This window comes from Canis lupus, chromosome 2, assembly GCF_011100685.1.
Source record: "Canis lupus familiaris isolate Mischka breed German Shepherd chromosome 2, alternate assembly UU_Cfam_GSD_1.0, whole genome shotgun sequence".
Taxonomy (NCBI): Eukaryota; Metazoa; Chordata; class Mammalia; order Carnivora; family Canidae; genus Canis; species Canis lupus.
Window position 1 is genome coordinate 41,538,283 of NC_049223.1, and position 18,177 is coordinate 41,556,459.

Below are 18,177 nucleotides of genomic sequence, written 5' to 3' on the forward strand. Positions count from 1 at the left end.
TCAAATATAGACATGCTGTTGTATTTGCTAAGAAACCAGAGGATTATTATGCAAGACAGTTCTGGTAGGTGAGTTCAGGGTACAACTATTTCAGCTGCCCATAAATCAAGGAAATAAGGAAGCTTTCCTTGACGAATGAAATTAACACTCTAGCTTGGATTAACAACCAGTCATCATTGTACAGGTCAGTCTTGATGAAGATGAGACCCTCCCATTGTGCATATATGTATATATACGTGTATGTGTGCCTCAGAGCAGCATGTCCCTGCCACCTTCACTTATCATCACTATGAAGAGTCTCACTGTTTTTGCCATCTTTGCTCTTGTAGCCACCGCATGGGCTGGCCCTCCACCTGGTAAGTTAGGATTCCTTTCAATGATAATGACTTTATGTTAACTGCAGTTTGTTCAATCTTCAATAATAATAGAATGTTAAAGTCAGAAGAAAATTGAGAAATTAACTGAATTGGCCTGATTAGCAAAGAGAGGGTGGTAGTCAGACCTCGTAGAAGAGGAAGAGAGACTGAGAAGAAGAATAAAAAGATTGTCATGGGAATAAAAGGTACAGCATAGGGAATATAGTCAGTAGTGTAGACTTGTCAAATCACTATGTTGTTCACCTGAAACTAATGTAACATACTGCCTTGGCTATAGTTAATAATAATAAAAAAGAAAGAATAAAAGAACTGTGGGAAACCTGCTCAGTTCCTGATCAAGACATCAGGCTTATGACTTGCCTTTCAGAAAGAACTTATGCAGCTTTGAGACCTTAACCCAACCCTATCCTGGACATGCTCACAGAAATTCCTGGATACCTATGACAGCCCTTTCTCCAAAGACCAGGAATTTCCCTGGTGTTGTGTTGTGTTTTTGTGTTTTGTTTTTGTTTTGTTTTGTTTTAATCAGAGTCACATACATTTCTGGCTTCATCCTGAATTGGTCCTGACTAAAGAAGTGAACTCTCTTAGGTCTGGCCTGGGCAAAGGATGTCAGAAATAGGTTTTAGTCACTGTGAACAATGAATTCAATCTTGCACCTCTAACTATGAAATTTGTTCTTTCTCTGATTCCTTCTATTCAAATGCACCGCATGCCACTCTCTTTTGATGATCAAGCAATAGGAAGAGAGGTGAGTGTAAACTTCTCTGTGGGGTCTTGGTAAAAATGATACCAGAGCTGATGTGTAAATGGAGCTGTGAAAGGAGATAAACTGGCTCACTGTGAATGGAAATAATTCCTAGGGAGGTAAAACCGTTGCTACTCCACTTTTCCTGGTGGTGTTTCTTTCTTTGAAGGTCGCAAAGGAATCTCTTTGCAAAAGGTGAACAGCAGATAAAGTAAACTGTTACCTTTAGGTGGCATTTTAAACTTTTCTGAGTATTTTTCACTTTCAGTATTCCATTGTATTTTCACTGTAACTCGAAAAGGAGAGACTAACATTTTCTTCTTAAACAGCTACCTCTAATGTTTCATGTCTGATCTAGTTGTGTAGCACAGCATCTGATCCATGTAAGGTCTTCTAGTTGTTTGCTAAAAAGTTGAAGAAGCTAGTACTCTTTCCACTCTTTTCTCTCTGACCAACTTGATACGAGAAAGACTATAGAATGGAAGGAAGACAATGTGGGCCATTGTTTTTTGTTCCAATTATAGGTGGACTGCTCCAACTACAAAGGAAAAGGCTCTCAGATTGCATGCCCAAGGCACCTGCAACCAATATGTGGCACAGATCATAAGACTTACAGTAATGAATGCATGTTTTGCGCGCTAACTCTGTAAGTATCATACTCAGTTTGTATCCCCTCTTTTCTTTTTTTTTTTAAGATCACAAAGTCCACATTGGCCAAAACCTGCTTGGTTTCCAACAAGGTGGTTTGATAAATCCTACCTTTTGTCATGCTCTTCCAATACCCTTTGGACATTACTTTGTTAAAAATTAATTAATTAATTAATTTAGCTAGATATTTCTTTGCTATCCAGCCAAATTCTCATTCACATTATGTACTGTTCCTCAGCCATTAGCGTTACCTATAGACATTTTTATTCTCACATTACATTTGAGGAAGCTGAGTCTCAGGCAGAAAATGTATCTTGGTCAAAATTCCATAATTTTCTGTTGTGTCTTTCCTATTGAATAATTGCCACAGGTACTTTACAAGACTTTGATTATCTTTCATACCCCAGAGAAAATCCATGTTGCTTCTTACAATTATCTGGAAAATTCTAGGGAGGAGATTGAGAGTACAAATGGATAGTTGAGACCCCTACCACCAGCAGCCCCACAAATTATGAGTTGCTAACTGTAAACATCTCAGCTTCTAGGAAAATGAAAGAATAGTTATTACCAGCCATTCCAGGAATTTGAATTCATTACTTTATGACTGTATGTGTAACATCAAAATCATGGGCTTTGTTGTCACGTATCTGGTCTAGAATCCAGATTACACTTAGAGGTTGTATGACACTAGGCAAAAAAGAAAAACCAATTTGCTACATGCTTCAGTATCCTCATCTATAATATAGAAATTTAATAGTGTTTAGGATTCACTGTAATAAAACACATCAAATCTTAGCTATACAGCTAATACAGACTGAATATTTACAGAAATGAGCTCTTCTTCCTTCTCATCATTTTCTCCTTCTTTTCTAACCCTTCTGAAAATTTATAGTCAAGTGTAACAACAAGTGTTATTCAGAATAAAGTCTCTCAGGATATGCAAACTCGGGTACTAATAAAAATGCAAGAGACTAAAGACTGATGAGAGCTTACTGATTTTATCATCTCATAGCCTCCTTTTAGAAGACAGAAATCTTAGAAGTGACTGTAACAAAATTACACAGACTATAAGTGCCAGAGATGAATTTGAATATATTTTTTTCTTAACTGCAAAAATGTTTTCACACTATACTATGCCTTTAATTTTCATCTGAATATTTATGAACTAATTTTTTAAATGCCCAATCTCCTCTTAGAGTTGATCTTACTTTCTTATATTTTTATTTGTTTACAAAATGATCATACATGAAGGTGTTAATGGTCAATATTCATCAACCCGGGTAGAATATTAACCAGAGCGCCTCATTCTCAGTACAAAACAGGCAACACAAAATGACATATGATTGTATTTTACTCTGTAGATTGTAAAATGCCAAGTAATGAATTACCTATTTAATAAAATCTTCTTTCAGAAACAAAAAATTTGAAGTCAGGAAACTTCAGGATACTGCATGTGTAAGTATACAAGGAAGTTTCATTTATTCCTAATATGAAGGGTTACAATAATTCCTCACTTTATGAAAGTTTTAAAATAGACATTCTAGAAATTATCTATGAGTATGTATAGTCATAGATAAGTTATAAGGCCAGCCAAACAAAAGACATGAGCATAGTTAACTTACTTCTCCAGAAGAAGACTCCACAAATTTTACTCATAGCCCCTTAACTGGGGCAGTTTGGTATAGATGTGGTTGTTTTCTAATGCTGCAGCTAATTAGCAGATTAAGAAGAGGACACTAGGGACTTAAGGACACTCTCATAACAATAAAGGAAGTTATTTTTTAAAAAACAGAAAAAAAATTTCAAGAACAACTATAAAGACAATTCAGGAGTAAAGAACTATGTGAGTGGATGTCAATAATTTTAATACAGTTTGAAATGTGACAAGAGAAATAAAAATATGGTGCTGTGGTACTAAAGACAGTTCATTTTAAGGAGTGACATCTGACTCAATTTGATGGGTAAGAGAGATAAATGTTGTCAAGAAACTGTTATAAAAAGAGTTAAACTGACTTCTAAGGAGGACTAGGAGTCTTAGGAGTTGTTGTGTTGGACACAGTGGGTAAGGTCAGGTGAGACAGAAAAACAGCCTAAGCGAAGGCACAGGGATGTTTAGGAGAGCAGGAAACACTCTGAGAATTCAAATTTAGTTGGAGTTACAGGTCAAGCAGATGAGAGAGGTAAGCACAGCTTATGAGGGGATGTTCTGTAGATGGGGAATTAATTAACTAATCAAAAAACAAGATCTGATAATAAACAACAAATTGGTTTTTAAAGAATCACTCTGACATCAATGTGGCAGGTGACTGAAATCTTAGCTAAGCATAGACACTGGGCAGCAAACTGGCGGACATCTGCAACTATGCAGGCAAGACATAGGAGGGCCTAAATAAAGTGGATAACAGTGTGACAAGGAGAGGACTGGTTTGGAAATTAAGTACAAGATAAAATCCACTGGATGTACTCTATTTACCAGTTCCCTGTGGAGAATGAGTTGGGAGGGAAGCCCTAACCTCAAGCTAAGCTATCTCTTACTGTGACAAGATTGTCACCATTACTGGGTCAGATTTTGGAAATTAAAGAAGATATGTCTTTTTGCATATGGGATTGAGGGCTAAGTGACTTCTCATAGGCCTTAAAACAGTTTATTTTCTATGATTTAATAATCTGAGATTGTTCTTTCTTTTTTTCCTTTTTTTTTTTTTTTGGACTGAAGGATATTGAGTGCACCGAATATTCTGATATGTGTACCATGGATTACAGACCTCTCTGTGGATCTGATGGAAAAAACTATTCCAACAAATGTTCGTTTTGCAATGCTGTTGTGTAAGTTCTGAATTTAATGTACTATTTGCAAAAACAGCCTTTCCTGCAGAGCCAGAAACCATCATAGCTACCTAATTAAGTGAGATGCTCCTACAAAGTGTTAACAGTCACATGGTTCACTGATAATTATAATATTTTTTAAGATTTTATTTATTTATTCATGAGAGACACACACACACAGAGAGAGAGAGAGAGAGAGAGAGAGGCAGAGGGAGAAGCAAGCTCCATGCAGGGAGCCCGACACAGGACTCAATCCTGGGTCTCCAGGATCAGGCCCTGGGCTGAAGGTGGCACTAAACTGCTGAGCCACCCAGGCTGCCCGATAATTATAATATTTTACAAAAAGAAGTAAAAAGTGAGAAAGAGAGAGAGAGGGCAAGAGAAAGAAAGTGGTAGAAAGGAACTGAAGCTGGAAAAGGAGACTTGATCAACATCATAATATTATTAAATGGCAGGTAACAGAGATATTTATAGATTTTTTGGGGGGTTCTGATACTGGATTTGACTACATTAAATTCCTTTTTCCACCATGCTGGAGTTCAGCTAATAATTATTCACCTTTCATGCTCTGTGCTCATTTGGCTGGCTTGATCTAAGAATATTAAAATTTCAATTTAAGTTTAAGATCTCTAAAACTTTCCTTTTAAAAAAAAAAATGATTTTTCTTGTAGGAAGAGTCGTGGTACAATCTTTTTGGCCAAGCATGGAGAGTGCTGAGATTTGGATCCCAAGTTCCCTTTGGCAGATTCCATGTAGAGAACCAATCTCTTTAAATGGTTATGGGGGCAAATATGTGGATTTGATTCTTCAATAAAAGATTCTTAGCAGAAATCTTTCAAGTTTGTCTCTGGATGTGACTGTCTGTTAAGCAGAATGTCTATGGTCATTTCCCTCAGTGGGTTACACAGAAAGATTTCCTCTATTTTTACTCAGTTTGAGAACTGGAAGATTGTATGCACACTGGTGAGAGAAGAATCTACTCTTAGAATCCCATTTAAAAAAAAAAAAATCTCATGATTTTTAAGCAAACATGGGTCAAGGGATGGATCTGACCACAAGTCTTATATTAGTACCTTTAGCAACAATAATAAAAAAGTGTATAATTCAGCTTTGGAGAAAGAGTAAGAATCCATAATACTATCAACTAGGAATGTATTTAGACATTAGATATCTATTTAAAGAGGACTCAGTCACAAATGGCAACCACAAAGGAAGGCATTTTGTTGATCACGTTGGGGAGATATTAAGAACCATATAATCTGATTAAATTGTTGAAGTCACTAAAATGCCCAAGGAAAGTTCAAGGTAGCTAGGAAAGATGAGGGCATATGCAGGATTATCATAAGATAGAGATCAGAGCTTTCTCATTTCTGGTGTTCCATAGGGAGAGTCATGTCATTAATGTAACATTCAAAGAGAGATATTTTTCCTTGGTAAAGAGAATTTTCTAACACTAAGTCTTTAAATAGGAACAAAGTTATGCCCTATAAGTTCATCTGTCCAAAGCACAATGCTCTTTTTTTTTTTAAAGATTTATTGTTCATTTGAGAGGGAGAGAGACAGCATGCATGCGGGGGGGGGGGGGGGGCGCGGGGAGACAGGGAGAACCTCAAGCAGACTCCCTGCTGAGCACAGAGCCCAATGCAGGGCTCAATCTCAAGATCTGAAGATCATGACCTGAGCCAAAATCAAGAGTTGGATGCTTAACTGACTGAGCCATCCAGGTTCTCTAAGCATGATGCTTTTTTAGTAAAGATTGGCCAAATGCTTGCCTGCTATTTTGTAGAGAGTTGTGTGTCTTTTCTAACAACACACATAGAAAGATCACTATAGGTCAAGCAATGTGTTGTGTAGAAAAAGGCAATGCAAATGGGCAAAGAATCCATGCCATTAAGGAGTTTGTAGACTAGTCAGAGACACTCTTTTGAAGAGTTGATTACTATACAATATAAAAGACTATAAAATCAAGAATTGTTAAAGGTACAATAAGAACTGAAGGAAGACCTGAATCTTATGATCTCATTTAACCTAAATTGCTGCCTAAAGCCCTATCTCCAAAAACAGTCACAATGGGGGTTAGTGTTTTCACATTCATATTTGGAGGGGACATAATTTCATCCATAGTAGCTAAATTGCCAGAACTTTATTTTTATTTTTCATATGTGAAAATAAAATGCATGACAATGTGACAATAGAAGAGACAAATGAAAATATTCTAAGATTCTGTGCTTAGTTAAATGGTATAATATTACTTAAAGGTACACTATGAGAAGCTACTTATATTCATGTGTGCACAAGAAGACAAAGAAAGGAGGTTGAGGGGAAAAACAGATTGGAAAGATAAAAAAGCAAGTGGCAAAATGGTAGACTCAACATCATTGTGTTAGTTAGGGTTCTTCAGGAAAACCAAATTATGTGTTTTGTGTGCATGTGCATGTGGATGTAGAGAGAGAAAGAGACAGAGAAAAGAGAAAAAGGAAAAGATTTACTTTAATTGGCTCATGTGATTATGGAACCTGGTAAGTAGTTCAGCAGGCTGGAGACTGAGGGGAGTATTGATGTTGCCGCTCAAGTCTGAAGGCAGTCAAGAAGCAGAATTTTCAGTCCCAAAAAGGAAATCCTAAAAGCTAAAATATCTTTTTTAAGGAGACATTTATAGGTAGTAAAACTATTAAATATTCATGTGAGCGATTAACATATAAATCAGAATAGAGTCTGTGACTAAGGCAGTGCCTTAGTCTATTTGGGCTGTTGTAACAAAAATACCATTAACTGGGAGGCTTAAAGAGCAAACATTTATTTCTCGTAGTTCTAGAGTCTGGCAAGTCCAAGATCAAGGTACCAGAAGATTCAGTGTCTGGTGAGAACTGTCTTCTTGCTGTGTCCTCACATGGCAGAAGGGGAAAGGGAGCTCTCTGGACTCTGCCTTCATGACCTAATCACCACCCAAAAGTCCTACCTCATAATACCAACACATTGGCAACTAGGCTTCAACATAAGAATTAGATGGGGACACAAATATTCAGTGTATAGCAGGCAATAACATGGGGGAGCCTTTTAGGATGATAGCCATTCCAACTCATCACTAGAATGGTGGGTACATGGATGTTGACCTTAAGTAATAAATAATTTAATTACAAACAATAATAACGAGATCTACTAATTTAAATGTTGACTGTATCCGAAAAATATCTTCATAGTAACATCTCAGCTTGTGTCTGACCAAATGTCTGGGCACAAGCCAAGTTGACATATAAAATTAACCCTGACATTAAGTATATCAGTCATCATATTAAATATGAATGGTCTAAACATTCCAATTAAAGGAAGAGATTGCTAGACAGAATTTTTTAAAAAGCAAGGCTAGATTTAAAAAAAAAAGCAAGTGTGTTTACAAGAAATACACTTTTAAAAAAAGGTACAGGGGTGCCCAGCTGGCTCAGTCAATAGAGCACACAACTCTTCATCTCAGGGTTGTGAGTTCAAACCCCATGTTGGGTGTAGCGATTACTTTCAGACAAAATCCTTATAAATTAATTAATCAATAAATTAAAAGCACAAATAGGATACAAATAAAAGGATAAGATAAGGTTTACCAGGGGATCCCTGGGTGGCGCAGCAGTTTAGTGCCTGCCTTTGGCCCAGGGCGCGATCCTGGAGACCGGGGATCGAATCCCACGTCGGGCTCCCGGTACATGGAGCCTGCTTCTCCCTCTGCCTATGTCTCTGCCTCTCTCTCTCTCTGACTATCAAAAATAAATAAAAATTAAAAAAAAAAAAGATAAGGTTTACCATGTTAATATTAGCCAAAAGAAAGCGGGAATGGCAATGTTAATATGAGCAAAATAAATTTTAGACCAAAGAATAATTCAAAGGATGAGAAGTAAATTTTATAATGATAAAGTTGTCAAGTAAAGAGATATAAAAATCTTAAATGTTTATGAACCTCAATACAGAACTTCAGAACTTCAAGATTTGCAAATAAAAAAATGAATCTAAGTGCAAGGAAAAATAAACAAATCCATGATCATGCCAGTTATTTCAATATCCATCTCTCAAAAATTAATAAGAGTATTAACAATCGTGTAGCAGAATTGAACAATAATATCAACCACATGACCTGAGAACACTCCTCTCAACAACAGCAGTGTAAACATTTTTCTTAAGTACACATGAAATATTTACTAAGATAGACCACTTTCTTGGCCATAAAACAAATATCAATAAATTTAAAAGAATTCAAGTCATATGGCATATGTCCTCTGACCACAACCATATTGAATAAGAAAAAAAAATCTCTGGGATCCCTGGGTGGCGCAGTGGTTTGGCGCCTGCCTTTGGCCCAGGGCGCGATCCTGGAGACCTGGGATCGAATCCCACGTCGGGCTCCAGGTGAATGGAGCCTGCTTCTCCCTCTGCCTGTGTCTCTGCCTCTCTCTCTCTCTGTGTGTGACTATCACAAATAAATAAAAAATTAAAAAAAAAAAAAGAAAAGAAAAAATCTCTGGAAAATCCTCAATATTTGGAAAGTATATATCACAGCAATAAATAAACCCTCAGTCAAAGAAGAAATCAAATGAGAAACTAAAAGTATTTTGAGCTAAATGAAAAGAAACAAGAGTACTATAATTTGTGGAATCCTCTCAATGCAGTGCTTCTTGTAAAATGTATATTACTGTATATCAATATTAGGGGAAAATTATTAAGATAGAGCACATCCTATGCCTTAAAACAAATATATATCCACATTTATCCAGCATTAATAATGCTACTACTTGATTTGAAAACCTATTTTCATGGTACATTTTGAATTACAATTTCTCATCTGCTTTTTTCCTCTATGCCAACCCCCTTAGACTATACAACACCTGAGGGCTTAGACTTTTCATAACATCAATGTGTCATTTGAAACACTTACCACAACACTTTGCTTTTCCCAAATGCTGGTACAGTTAGTTTGATTCTTGGGGATAGTATGGTATGTTGCAACTGGAGGAAGTTTTCATTAAGTCATTCAAGAAACAAGCTTATTAAGTGCCTCTGATGTTCTAGTAACTATGAAGGGGAAGACAGAAGGGTTTCAAGTAGGGACATAGAAATGCTTGTTGAATTGCTAAGAACAAAGCACTCTATCTGGCTTTTGGCAGGAAACGTAAAAAAAAAACAAAACCAACACACCCTTATTTTCTTCTTATAAGAGACACAGATAGCAGATACAGAGGTACAAAGGTACAGAGCTTTCAGATAGCAAATTTTTATTTCCTTGTAGATTTATTCTTGGGGTTTTTAAACTTTATTGAATGTGACTCACAGGGGAAAAAATATAATCTACTTCACCACCTAGAAAAACAAACACACTGTTGAAGTTACATTGTAATTTGTATGTTATTCTACTCTATTCATTCCATTTTACTATATTTTATTTTAAAATAGTGGTGGTAACAAAATAAATTTCACAACCCACTGAAGGGTCACAATATATAATTTGAAAACTTGTACCATCTGAGGATTAATGTTTAATTTTGGCAAGCAGAAGTGTGAGTGTGTGTCTGTCTATGTGTGTTTCTCAGGAACAACCCTGAAAAGAAAGTGGGATGTCTTCAACTCACACTGATCAGAACACCGCAAAGAGTTGACTCAAAGTGCCCACACTTAAGCTGGGCCCTCACAATTTAGATGGCCAGAGCCTCTCCTCCAGACTTCCCATAAGAGATTGTGGAGAGGATTTGCTGCCCCAAAATGAAATGAAGAAAAGCAAATCAGTCTTTGAAAAGAAATAGAAGCCTAAGGGAAGAGGAATCAGATCAGACACTAGGTGAGCTCACCATCAGAGCCTCGCCTTAAGGATTTCTCATTTTCCTTCTCCTCTTTGAAGAAACTCATCTCTATCTTACAAGCTTTTTACCTTCTCTCCCCTTCTCGGTAATTCCCTTCAAAGATTTTCTTTTCTCCATCCTTTTCGAACACAAATTCATGTATATCTGTATAGCCAAGGGTGGGAGTTTTAGGGAGAACAAAGGATGCAGACAATAAAAGGGAACCTTGACCTGTCTCAATTCCACTTCTTGGTTAATCCTAGGGGACAGGCAGTAGCAATCAGAAGTTACCAACAGGGAACAGCAGGCCAGTGAGTGGGTAGTTCAGGGAGGACCTCTGAATGCTAAAAAGCAAACAAATGGGCAATGAAAGAAAGAAGTAAGACTAATGAGAAGTAAGTGCTTCCGTTTTATGCTAGAATTGCAGGTACGCAAGATAGGAAGGCTGACACTTGTATATGAGGTTGAGAATTGGTCTTAAAAAGAAATCTAGGATATTGCAACAAAACAGTGATTCAGTCCAAAGAAAAGAGACAAGAAAATTTGACTTATTGGGCATGTGGGATGCTCCTGTTAAAATGAAGATTGCATCAGACAAAATTAAATAGGTAAGGAAGGCATGTCTAGTGCTGTTGGAATAGGTAAGAGAAGCCTGAGCTCAGAATGAGCTTAGTGCTGTTGGAGGGAAAAAAAAAAAAAAAAAAAAGGAGGAGGATTCTTAAGGTCTGGGTGAGTTAGTGAGAAAGCAACACAAGAGATCAGAGGAAAATCATAGGCATGCTATGTTAGCTCATTGGCTTTATCTGAAGGAAATATAAACTTCTCATATCTTTATGACAGAAATAGCTTTTGCAACTTAGAGCAAAGTGTCCACAAGAAGTTAGGTTCTGCCCTTTCAGGGAAACTAGGAGAGAATCTGCAGTCTTTCGTGATGGCTGCATTTCAAAGGGATCCTTCCTGGGTCCTCAAGAAAGACCTTTCTGGGTTGTAAAACTGGCCAGGGGCTTCCAAAAAGAATTACATCTCGAGGCACCAGAGAAAGAATTTATAACGATAAGATTTCTAAAGTAAATGATCAGTTAGAAGCCTGTCTAAATGTTTGTTAGGGTGAGAGGAATGTGACGGTTATTGAGGCCAAAAGAACAGGTCAGGAATTCTGTTACCCAAATCAATGCTCAAGACCAGAGCAGGAGATTATGTGAGTCTGGCTAATGCTGTCCTATGGCTTCCAAAAAATCCTTGAGAAGAAAAAGGCTTTATCCTATAGCCTGGACTGACATTTGTGTGGTGGCTATTCTGTGAGGGAAGGACAGCTATTGGGACGTACAGGAAAGCAGCTCAGTGCTCTGGTAGTAAGATAATTGGTTAACAGAATGGGCTAGACAAGAAAGCTCTGTAATTTGAGCAGTGGAGCTAAAACTTTCCTTTCTGCAGAGAACACTGGAGCTGTATGTTAAATCCTGTAGAAGATTTTGGTATCCTTGAAAGGTAATAAGCACCTGCTTTGGATTGTACAGTAAGGTGTGGGTTTTTGAAAATGAAAAGAAAGATGGAGGCGGAAAGTTCAGGTAACAGGAGGAAACTCAACCATGACCACAAATCAAATCATTTCATAGCTAGGAAGAGGAGACTGCCACCCAGGAAAAAGCTCCACGTTATAGCTTTTAGAATTAAGCCCTGGGTATAATAGATGATGAGGAAGTCATAGACTAAGGATTCTCTGAGAGAGATGTGATTCCTTAATCTTATATATTCTCCTCACCCAATATTATTCAACTGGAATTTGTGGGAGTTTGGAAAAGCTATAGATATTTTAGCCTCATTCCTTTCCTTTGATGTTTTACTTTTTCTTCTGTAATGTTTTTTATGCAATGGAGTCCCTCTCTCTCTCTGAACTGGATGACAGATGATTCACTTAGTAAGGTGGCATTGTATTTTCAAAATGCTCCACATTAGATTATAAGCATGGAGTCCACAGATTGGGTGAAAAACACCTCTTTCATATTCTAGGTTAGTCAGGTCCTTTCTGGAATTTTCCAGTCAGTTTGTTTTTAAGCACATTTATTAAAGTTAATAAGAAATAAATTAACCGAAGTAAATAAAAATTTATTTATTCTAGCAATGCTAATAATAATGAAAACTGGAATCAATCTAATTGAGCAACAATGGGAGAATATTAATATATAAAAACCCATATATGTGACAGCATATGGCACCAGGCACCTAAATTCATATACTGTATGACTACACTTAAAAATCAAGAAAATGTCACAGTACATTTCTAAGTGGAAAAGGCAGAAAACAATATACAGTACTACAAAATTTTGATTTTTTAAAAATGGAACCATAATATCCAATACATGTTTAACAGTTATCTCTGGGTTTTGAGATTTCACGTCTTTTTATTTCTTTTTTTTAATTCCCATTTTTCCAGTTTTCTCAAGTTCACTTATTTCCTTGGTATAAGAACAACTATTCTTTACAGGAAGGAAGATGGAGGCAGGAAGTTCAGACAGCAAGAGGAAACTCAGCCATGACCACAAATCTTCCAGGTTACAAAGTTGCAAAGGCTCTGGATCAATTCAAGAGAAAGGCTGGACCAAATGCAAATGGCGTCCAGAGCCCTCATGCATCACCAGCCTCCTTTCTTATGCAGCTATTTCTGTATTTTTCACGCTGGTCACAGGTATCATTCTTATTGTGGAACATACTCTGCTTTTTCTGCTATGCTCTTTCCTCATGCCATTGCCTGTTTGGATTGCCTGTCAAGGGCTGCCCTGTCCAGTGTCCAGTGATCCATTCCTACCCCCAAGGCTTCTAGGCAGCTCTGTGCTTCCTTTCCCAATGACTCCTGCTGAGGTTTGACTCTGATTTACCCTGAATATTGGGCCTCCGGGGCCTGCTCCTCCCAGCACACAATGCCTCAGTGCTTTCTCTCTCCTACATAGCTACCCTACCCACTCCTGAAGCCCTCCTACCTGCTTCTCAAAAGAGGCACGAGCCACAAAAGAACATGTTACATCTCTCTTCCTTTTCTCTTCTTTCTGAGGTGGGTCAAAGGGGATATATGTGCAGGGAAGCAGGCATCTGGCATCCTGCTGTAGTACAGCTAGATCGTCCACTATTGCTGCTCCGTTCCTGCAGGAATCCAGGAACGATGTCAGGAAGAGATGTGTATGCTTAGCAAAAACATGTCCTAGATTGTCCCAGGAGCATGCAGGATAGCTCCAGAGCCTGTGCCAAGAACCTCCAACCACCTTGGGAAGTAGAATACCCTGGAGACTTTATTGTGTCTCAGATATCACAGATCACACCGTAGTCTCTGGGAAAGAGTTTATGTCAGATGCCTATTTATATATGCTACAGCGCAGCGATAAAGTCCACCAGAGCACATAGGGAGGACCAGGTCACTTTTGTAGGATTAGGAAATAGGGGAGTTCAAGGTGGTCCCTTGGTCAGGCCTAGAACTGTCCTATACCATTCTCTAGGATTGGAAAGTCTGCTACAAGGGAAGGCGATCCCACAGGACAACTTGCTCACTGACTTCTCCCTTGCTGGATGTCTAGATGAAAATAACTTTGGGGCCCCCATGAGATGGAACAGCATTTCTCCCTATGTACTCTGTCAGAGTGCTCCAAAAAAGATAAGCATTCCATGTCAGAAGATTCTCAGCACAGCCACTTATGCCTAAAATATTATCTTTGTCCTACTGCAAAGGGGTAGTCTCTGCTTCATGAGCTAGTACAGACCTGCTTCCTCTGTTGAGAAAGTCTTACTATCTAGAAGCCTCTAATGGCCTTATCATTTTCTTCGTATCTCCTTAAAGGAGAAAATTGGGGTGAATCTTCAGGTAAGGGGTCACCTTTTCAAGACACTTAAAACACCTCCACACTAAAATAATATAATTCTGTCCAAAGAGTAACCTCTGATTTACTTCTGTCTTCTAAGTAGTCACAGATCGATCATTGAGTTCTATATTTTTATTTATGACTAACCAAGTTAAGCTTTTCTGAACATTTCTTCTTGGGGAAGGGTGAAATGATAGGCTTTCCAGGCGTGGTATACAGTGGCTACAGTGGGAAGGCTAAAGGTGGATATTCACTTCACAGATCATCTTTATATCTTGATTACTTTGCTCTAGTGATTGTTCTAGAGGGAAACATCCTGAGGCAATATCTCAAAGCATCATTCTAAGGATACACACACCAGGAGGAAAAATGGCCAAGTATCTTCCAGTATTCTGCTCACTTTTGTTCTTCATCTTGATACATTGGGCATTATCTTCTGGTGAGTAATTTGACTGGTTTTGGGAGTTATGTATGGCTGATTTGTAAGATTGATATTGTAATCCAAAAGAATGCTTTAGAATTATTTTCTATTTATTTATGTAAGAGTATCATTTTACTATATGTATCTGTATCTATAGAGAGAAAGCCAATGGAGTGTGGTCCCAAGAAAAGACTCTGAGCTAAGTGTAAGGGCCTTTGTTTCCCATCTATTAGTACAGATTATAAAACTTAACTCATGGGGACCAGAGGGCTTGGGGGCTTCAGTGAGGTATGATGTTAAAGTGATTGGTAATATGTCCACAGCACATCTCAAAGACTCAAAACTTTTAAAAATACTTTGCCATGAATTTGAATTGGTGTTACCTTTTTTGTCCTCTTTTAGAGAAGAGTCCTATAGGGAGTTTTAAAGATACCTAGCCTTAAGAACTGAAGAGCTCGAATTTTCACGTATTACCAGAAATTCCTGGGCATTAGCAAGAGTCTTTTCCCTCTGTAAAATACAGAGATTGGGCTAATGATCTCTTTAAAGTTCCAGCATTTCTTAATCTTTTTTTTACATTTTGACTACTGGTCCTGAATCCTCTCAAGCCCAAGCTAGCTACTATTAATCAAAAACGTATTTGGTATACTGGACTGGCAACATTTATGAGAGCAGTGATTGCTTACTGATTACCAATCAGGAGTAGAAGAGTTATTCCACATTTTTGCGGGGGAGGAAATGAATGCATGTATAGATAAAACCATGTTTTCATATTGCAAGCTTCCTTGGTAATAAATTAGAATTCTTTAATTCTGCCAACAGATCAAGCTAGGATTCACCAGATATTATACTCTGCAACTATTTTCAATTATGTCTTAGTTTCAGGCCGTCGAAACTGGTGGCCACCACATGGAACTGTTAAGGTACTCTTCCACTCTATTTCTCAGGATTGACAGTCTAATCTGAGTTTTCTTTAGAATTACTGTGTTATAACCTTATTTCAGGAATGGCATCTGGGGCATTCTACAGAGTCCACTCACATGAACGGGCAGGTACACTGCAGGTACAAGAGCCCCGAGTAGAGTGTCCAAACTGAGAACCACACCAAGATTTGATCATTTGACAACCAGAGAACCCTCCCTACTGCCTAGGATATATTTTTGAGCACCAACAATTGCCAGGAGAACAGAGGAAGTGGGGGGATTAATTAGGTGACAGATATACAAGAGGTAGATGATGGGGCCTGGCCATGCTGGTGGTGTTGCATATGGAAAGAAAGAGAAGAGTTTCTAAGCTCAAATATGATCCCCTCTTTCTCTACACATTCAGCCAAAACTCCCTCCCAGCTTGTATCAGAGGCATGTTATCAATCTGTCTCAGATACTCATAGAGCCCCCAGAACTCCTCAAGTTCCAGCAAGCCTGAGTCACTGCTGCAAGCTGCCATTGACACCAGCATCATGAGCCGACAGGGGTTCCCGTCCCCGATGAGACATGTCTCTTTGTTTTTCGTTTTCTCTACAAAGTCAAGGCATTATGCTAACTGCTTTCACATTTCACAACTTTGAGAAAAGAATTGACTTGGGGATTTTGAAAATGGATAAAACATGGTAAGTATTTTAAATCAAAGCATATGGATTTCAGAGAAGCCCCTTTTCCAATTATGGGCTTTCAGGGCTTTTTGCCCAGTTGGCACAGAAAATCCCTAAGACTATTCCCATGTCTAATATTCTGGAAATAAAGGAGATTGAGAAAGAAGCTATATTCCCCAATATATGCTGTTTATCCACTCTTCTTTCTCCCACCATAGGGTAGCAGCCCTCTGTGCCCAGTTACTTTCAGGAAGTCCTCACAATAAGGGCATCGTGGTTGTCAGTTGGAAGAACATCAATTGTTCTTCCTCCACTGGTTTGTGGAGGGGCAGCTGTAAGAGCTTTGTGTGATAGTGATAAGATCCTGACTGTGTTTAGATTTTCCTAATCAAGTCCAGCGGTTATCTACCTGTCTGTGAGGGCAATTGTAACCATTATTATTTTTTTCAACTGAATTTCAGGTGAAATGTCCATATAAGAAAGTAGACTTGAGTTGGTTCACTGGAACAGCGAACCCCTGCCCTGATTTATATCAACCCATCTGTGGCACTAATTTTGTAACCTATGAAAACCCCTGCATCTTCTGTATTGAGAGCATGTGAGTACTGTTTGGGGGAGAAAGAAGAGAACAAAGACAAGCTTAGTCCACAGCAGTTACTATGTAGCTCTTCTACCAAGTGCATCAGCCTCAAAGCCAGGAATTTGTTTTAGTTTGTACAGATGCTAATCAGTCTCCACTCAGAGAAGCATGTGGTAATAATAGAAAGCCCACTGGGGTGGAAAGCAGACTCCCTGTTCTCTGTGCTGTTTCAGGTCCTTCTGGCTTGCCTTCTCCCAGATACCTTCAATCTCTTATGTGCCTGAAACTGAGCTAGGATGAGGTGACTGCAGGTTTGGATCCTTTTGCTAAGAATCGGTGTTTAGGTTTTTGGACATATAGGACATGATTACCAGTGATTAGACACTGAGATCTCACAAAACTATGGCTTCAGATTGATCTCTGTGTAAGCCAGTACAGCTCACAGGGAGTAAAATTCTCCTCTTGGCATCAGACTGGAGCCCTCAACCCAACAATCATTTTGTAATTTTGTAAAAGGAGCAATGACAGGAATGTGTAAACCCCACATCATCCCCAGTCATGAGGAATTGGGCCAAAGCATGAGAGTGTTAACAGAATAAGATGAGGATTGATGGGTCTTATAGATTACACTCTCAGACCTGATTGAAAAATTTATTTTCAAAGAGATTGTAGCATAGGTCACAATATCTTCCATAGCATCTTAGAATCATTGAAGGGTAACCGGGCAGGAAATCCAATAGCCTGGCTTTTATTTGTCGTCCTTTCCTTCATGCTCTGGTTCTTAGTTTCCTTAAATATAAAACAAGGATGATAGATAAAATAATTTTAAAGAGTTTTTGTAGTTCTGACATTTTATTCATGAAATGTTGATTCTGATTCTTTCCTTTAGGAAGTCTCATGGGAAAATTAGGTTTCAAAATGATGGAAAATGCTGAGTGGACTTGGATGCCAGAGAGTATTTTTTTCTTTCCATCATGACAATCCTTCTCTTGCAATTCATCCCTCCTAACATGTGATAGTGACAGAGACCTGCCCCTGCTGAACTTGTATCAGATAACTGAAGGTTCCTTAGACCTCTTCCCTCCCTAATAAACAAACTTTTCTGAAAGCCTGATTTATCCTTGGTCCAAGAATCTGTGTCTCAATTCTCAAAAGTAGAACAAAATGAACATTTGAGCCAAAAGTCAAAGACTAATATTGGGATTCATCAGCCTCTTGATACTGGGAACAGTGTAGTAATCTATGGTACAAATGCTCCAAGTTGTTTTCCAAGGAACACAAGAGAAATTTCTTCTATATTCCTATGGCATTTCTTAAAAAAC

General features: G+C 38.2%; 2 protein-coding genes across 5 annotated transcripts; both read left to right on the forward strand.

Annotated features, from left to right (window-relative positions):
- The first annotated feature begins 208 nt into the window (after nucleotides 1–208).
- Nucleotides 209–5,438, forward strand: LOC111092171 (double-headed protease inhibitor, submandibular gland). Its single transcript, XM_038530578.1, has 6 exons — nucleotides 209–356; nucleotides 1,115–1,128; nucleotides 1,650–1,771; nucleotides 3,186–3,228; nucleotides 4,490–4,599; nucleotides 5,271–5,438. Exons 1-6 carry the CDS (start codon nucleotides 260–262, stop codon nucleotides 5,314–5,316), a joined length of 432 nt encoding a protein of 143 aa, XP_038386506.1. The 5' UTR covers nucleotides 209–259; the 3' UTR covers nucleotides 5,317–5,438.
- Nucleotides 5,439–10,175: 4,737 nt separating this feature from the next.
- SPINK14 (serine peptidase inhibitor Kazal type 14 (putative)) lies at nucleotides 10,176–17,962 on the forward strand. Of its 4 annotated transcripts, XM_038529620.1 has the most exons (7): nucleotides 10,176–10,414; nucleotides 12,901–13,101; nucleotides 14,557–14,702; nucleotides 15,507–15,607; nucleotides 16,737–16,873; nucleotides 17,089–17,166; nucleotides 17,745–17,962. In XM_038529620.1, the coding sequence occupies exons 2-6, from the start codon at nucleotides 13,019–13,021 to the stop codon at nucleotides 17,153–17,155; spliced, it is 534 nt and encodes a 177-aa protein (XP_038385548.1). In that variant the 5' UTR covers nucleotides 10,176–10,414; nucleotides 12,901–13,018; the 3' UTR covers nucleotides 17,156–17,166; nucleotides 17,745–17,962. The 4 variants fall into 4 exon arrangements, 3 of the variants coding, with proteins under 3 accessions (XP_038385548.1, XP_038385549.1, XP_038385550.1); XM_038529621.1 differs by lacking the exon at nucleotides 17,089–17,166; XM_038529622.1 differs by lacking the exon at nucleotides 17,089–17,166 and having other exon boundaries at nucleotides 15,564–15,607.
- The last annotated feature ends 215 nt before the right edge of the window (nucleotides 17,963–18,177 follow it).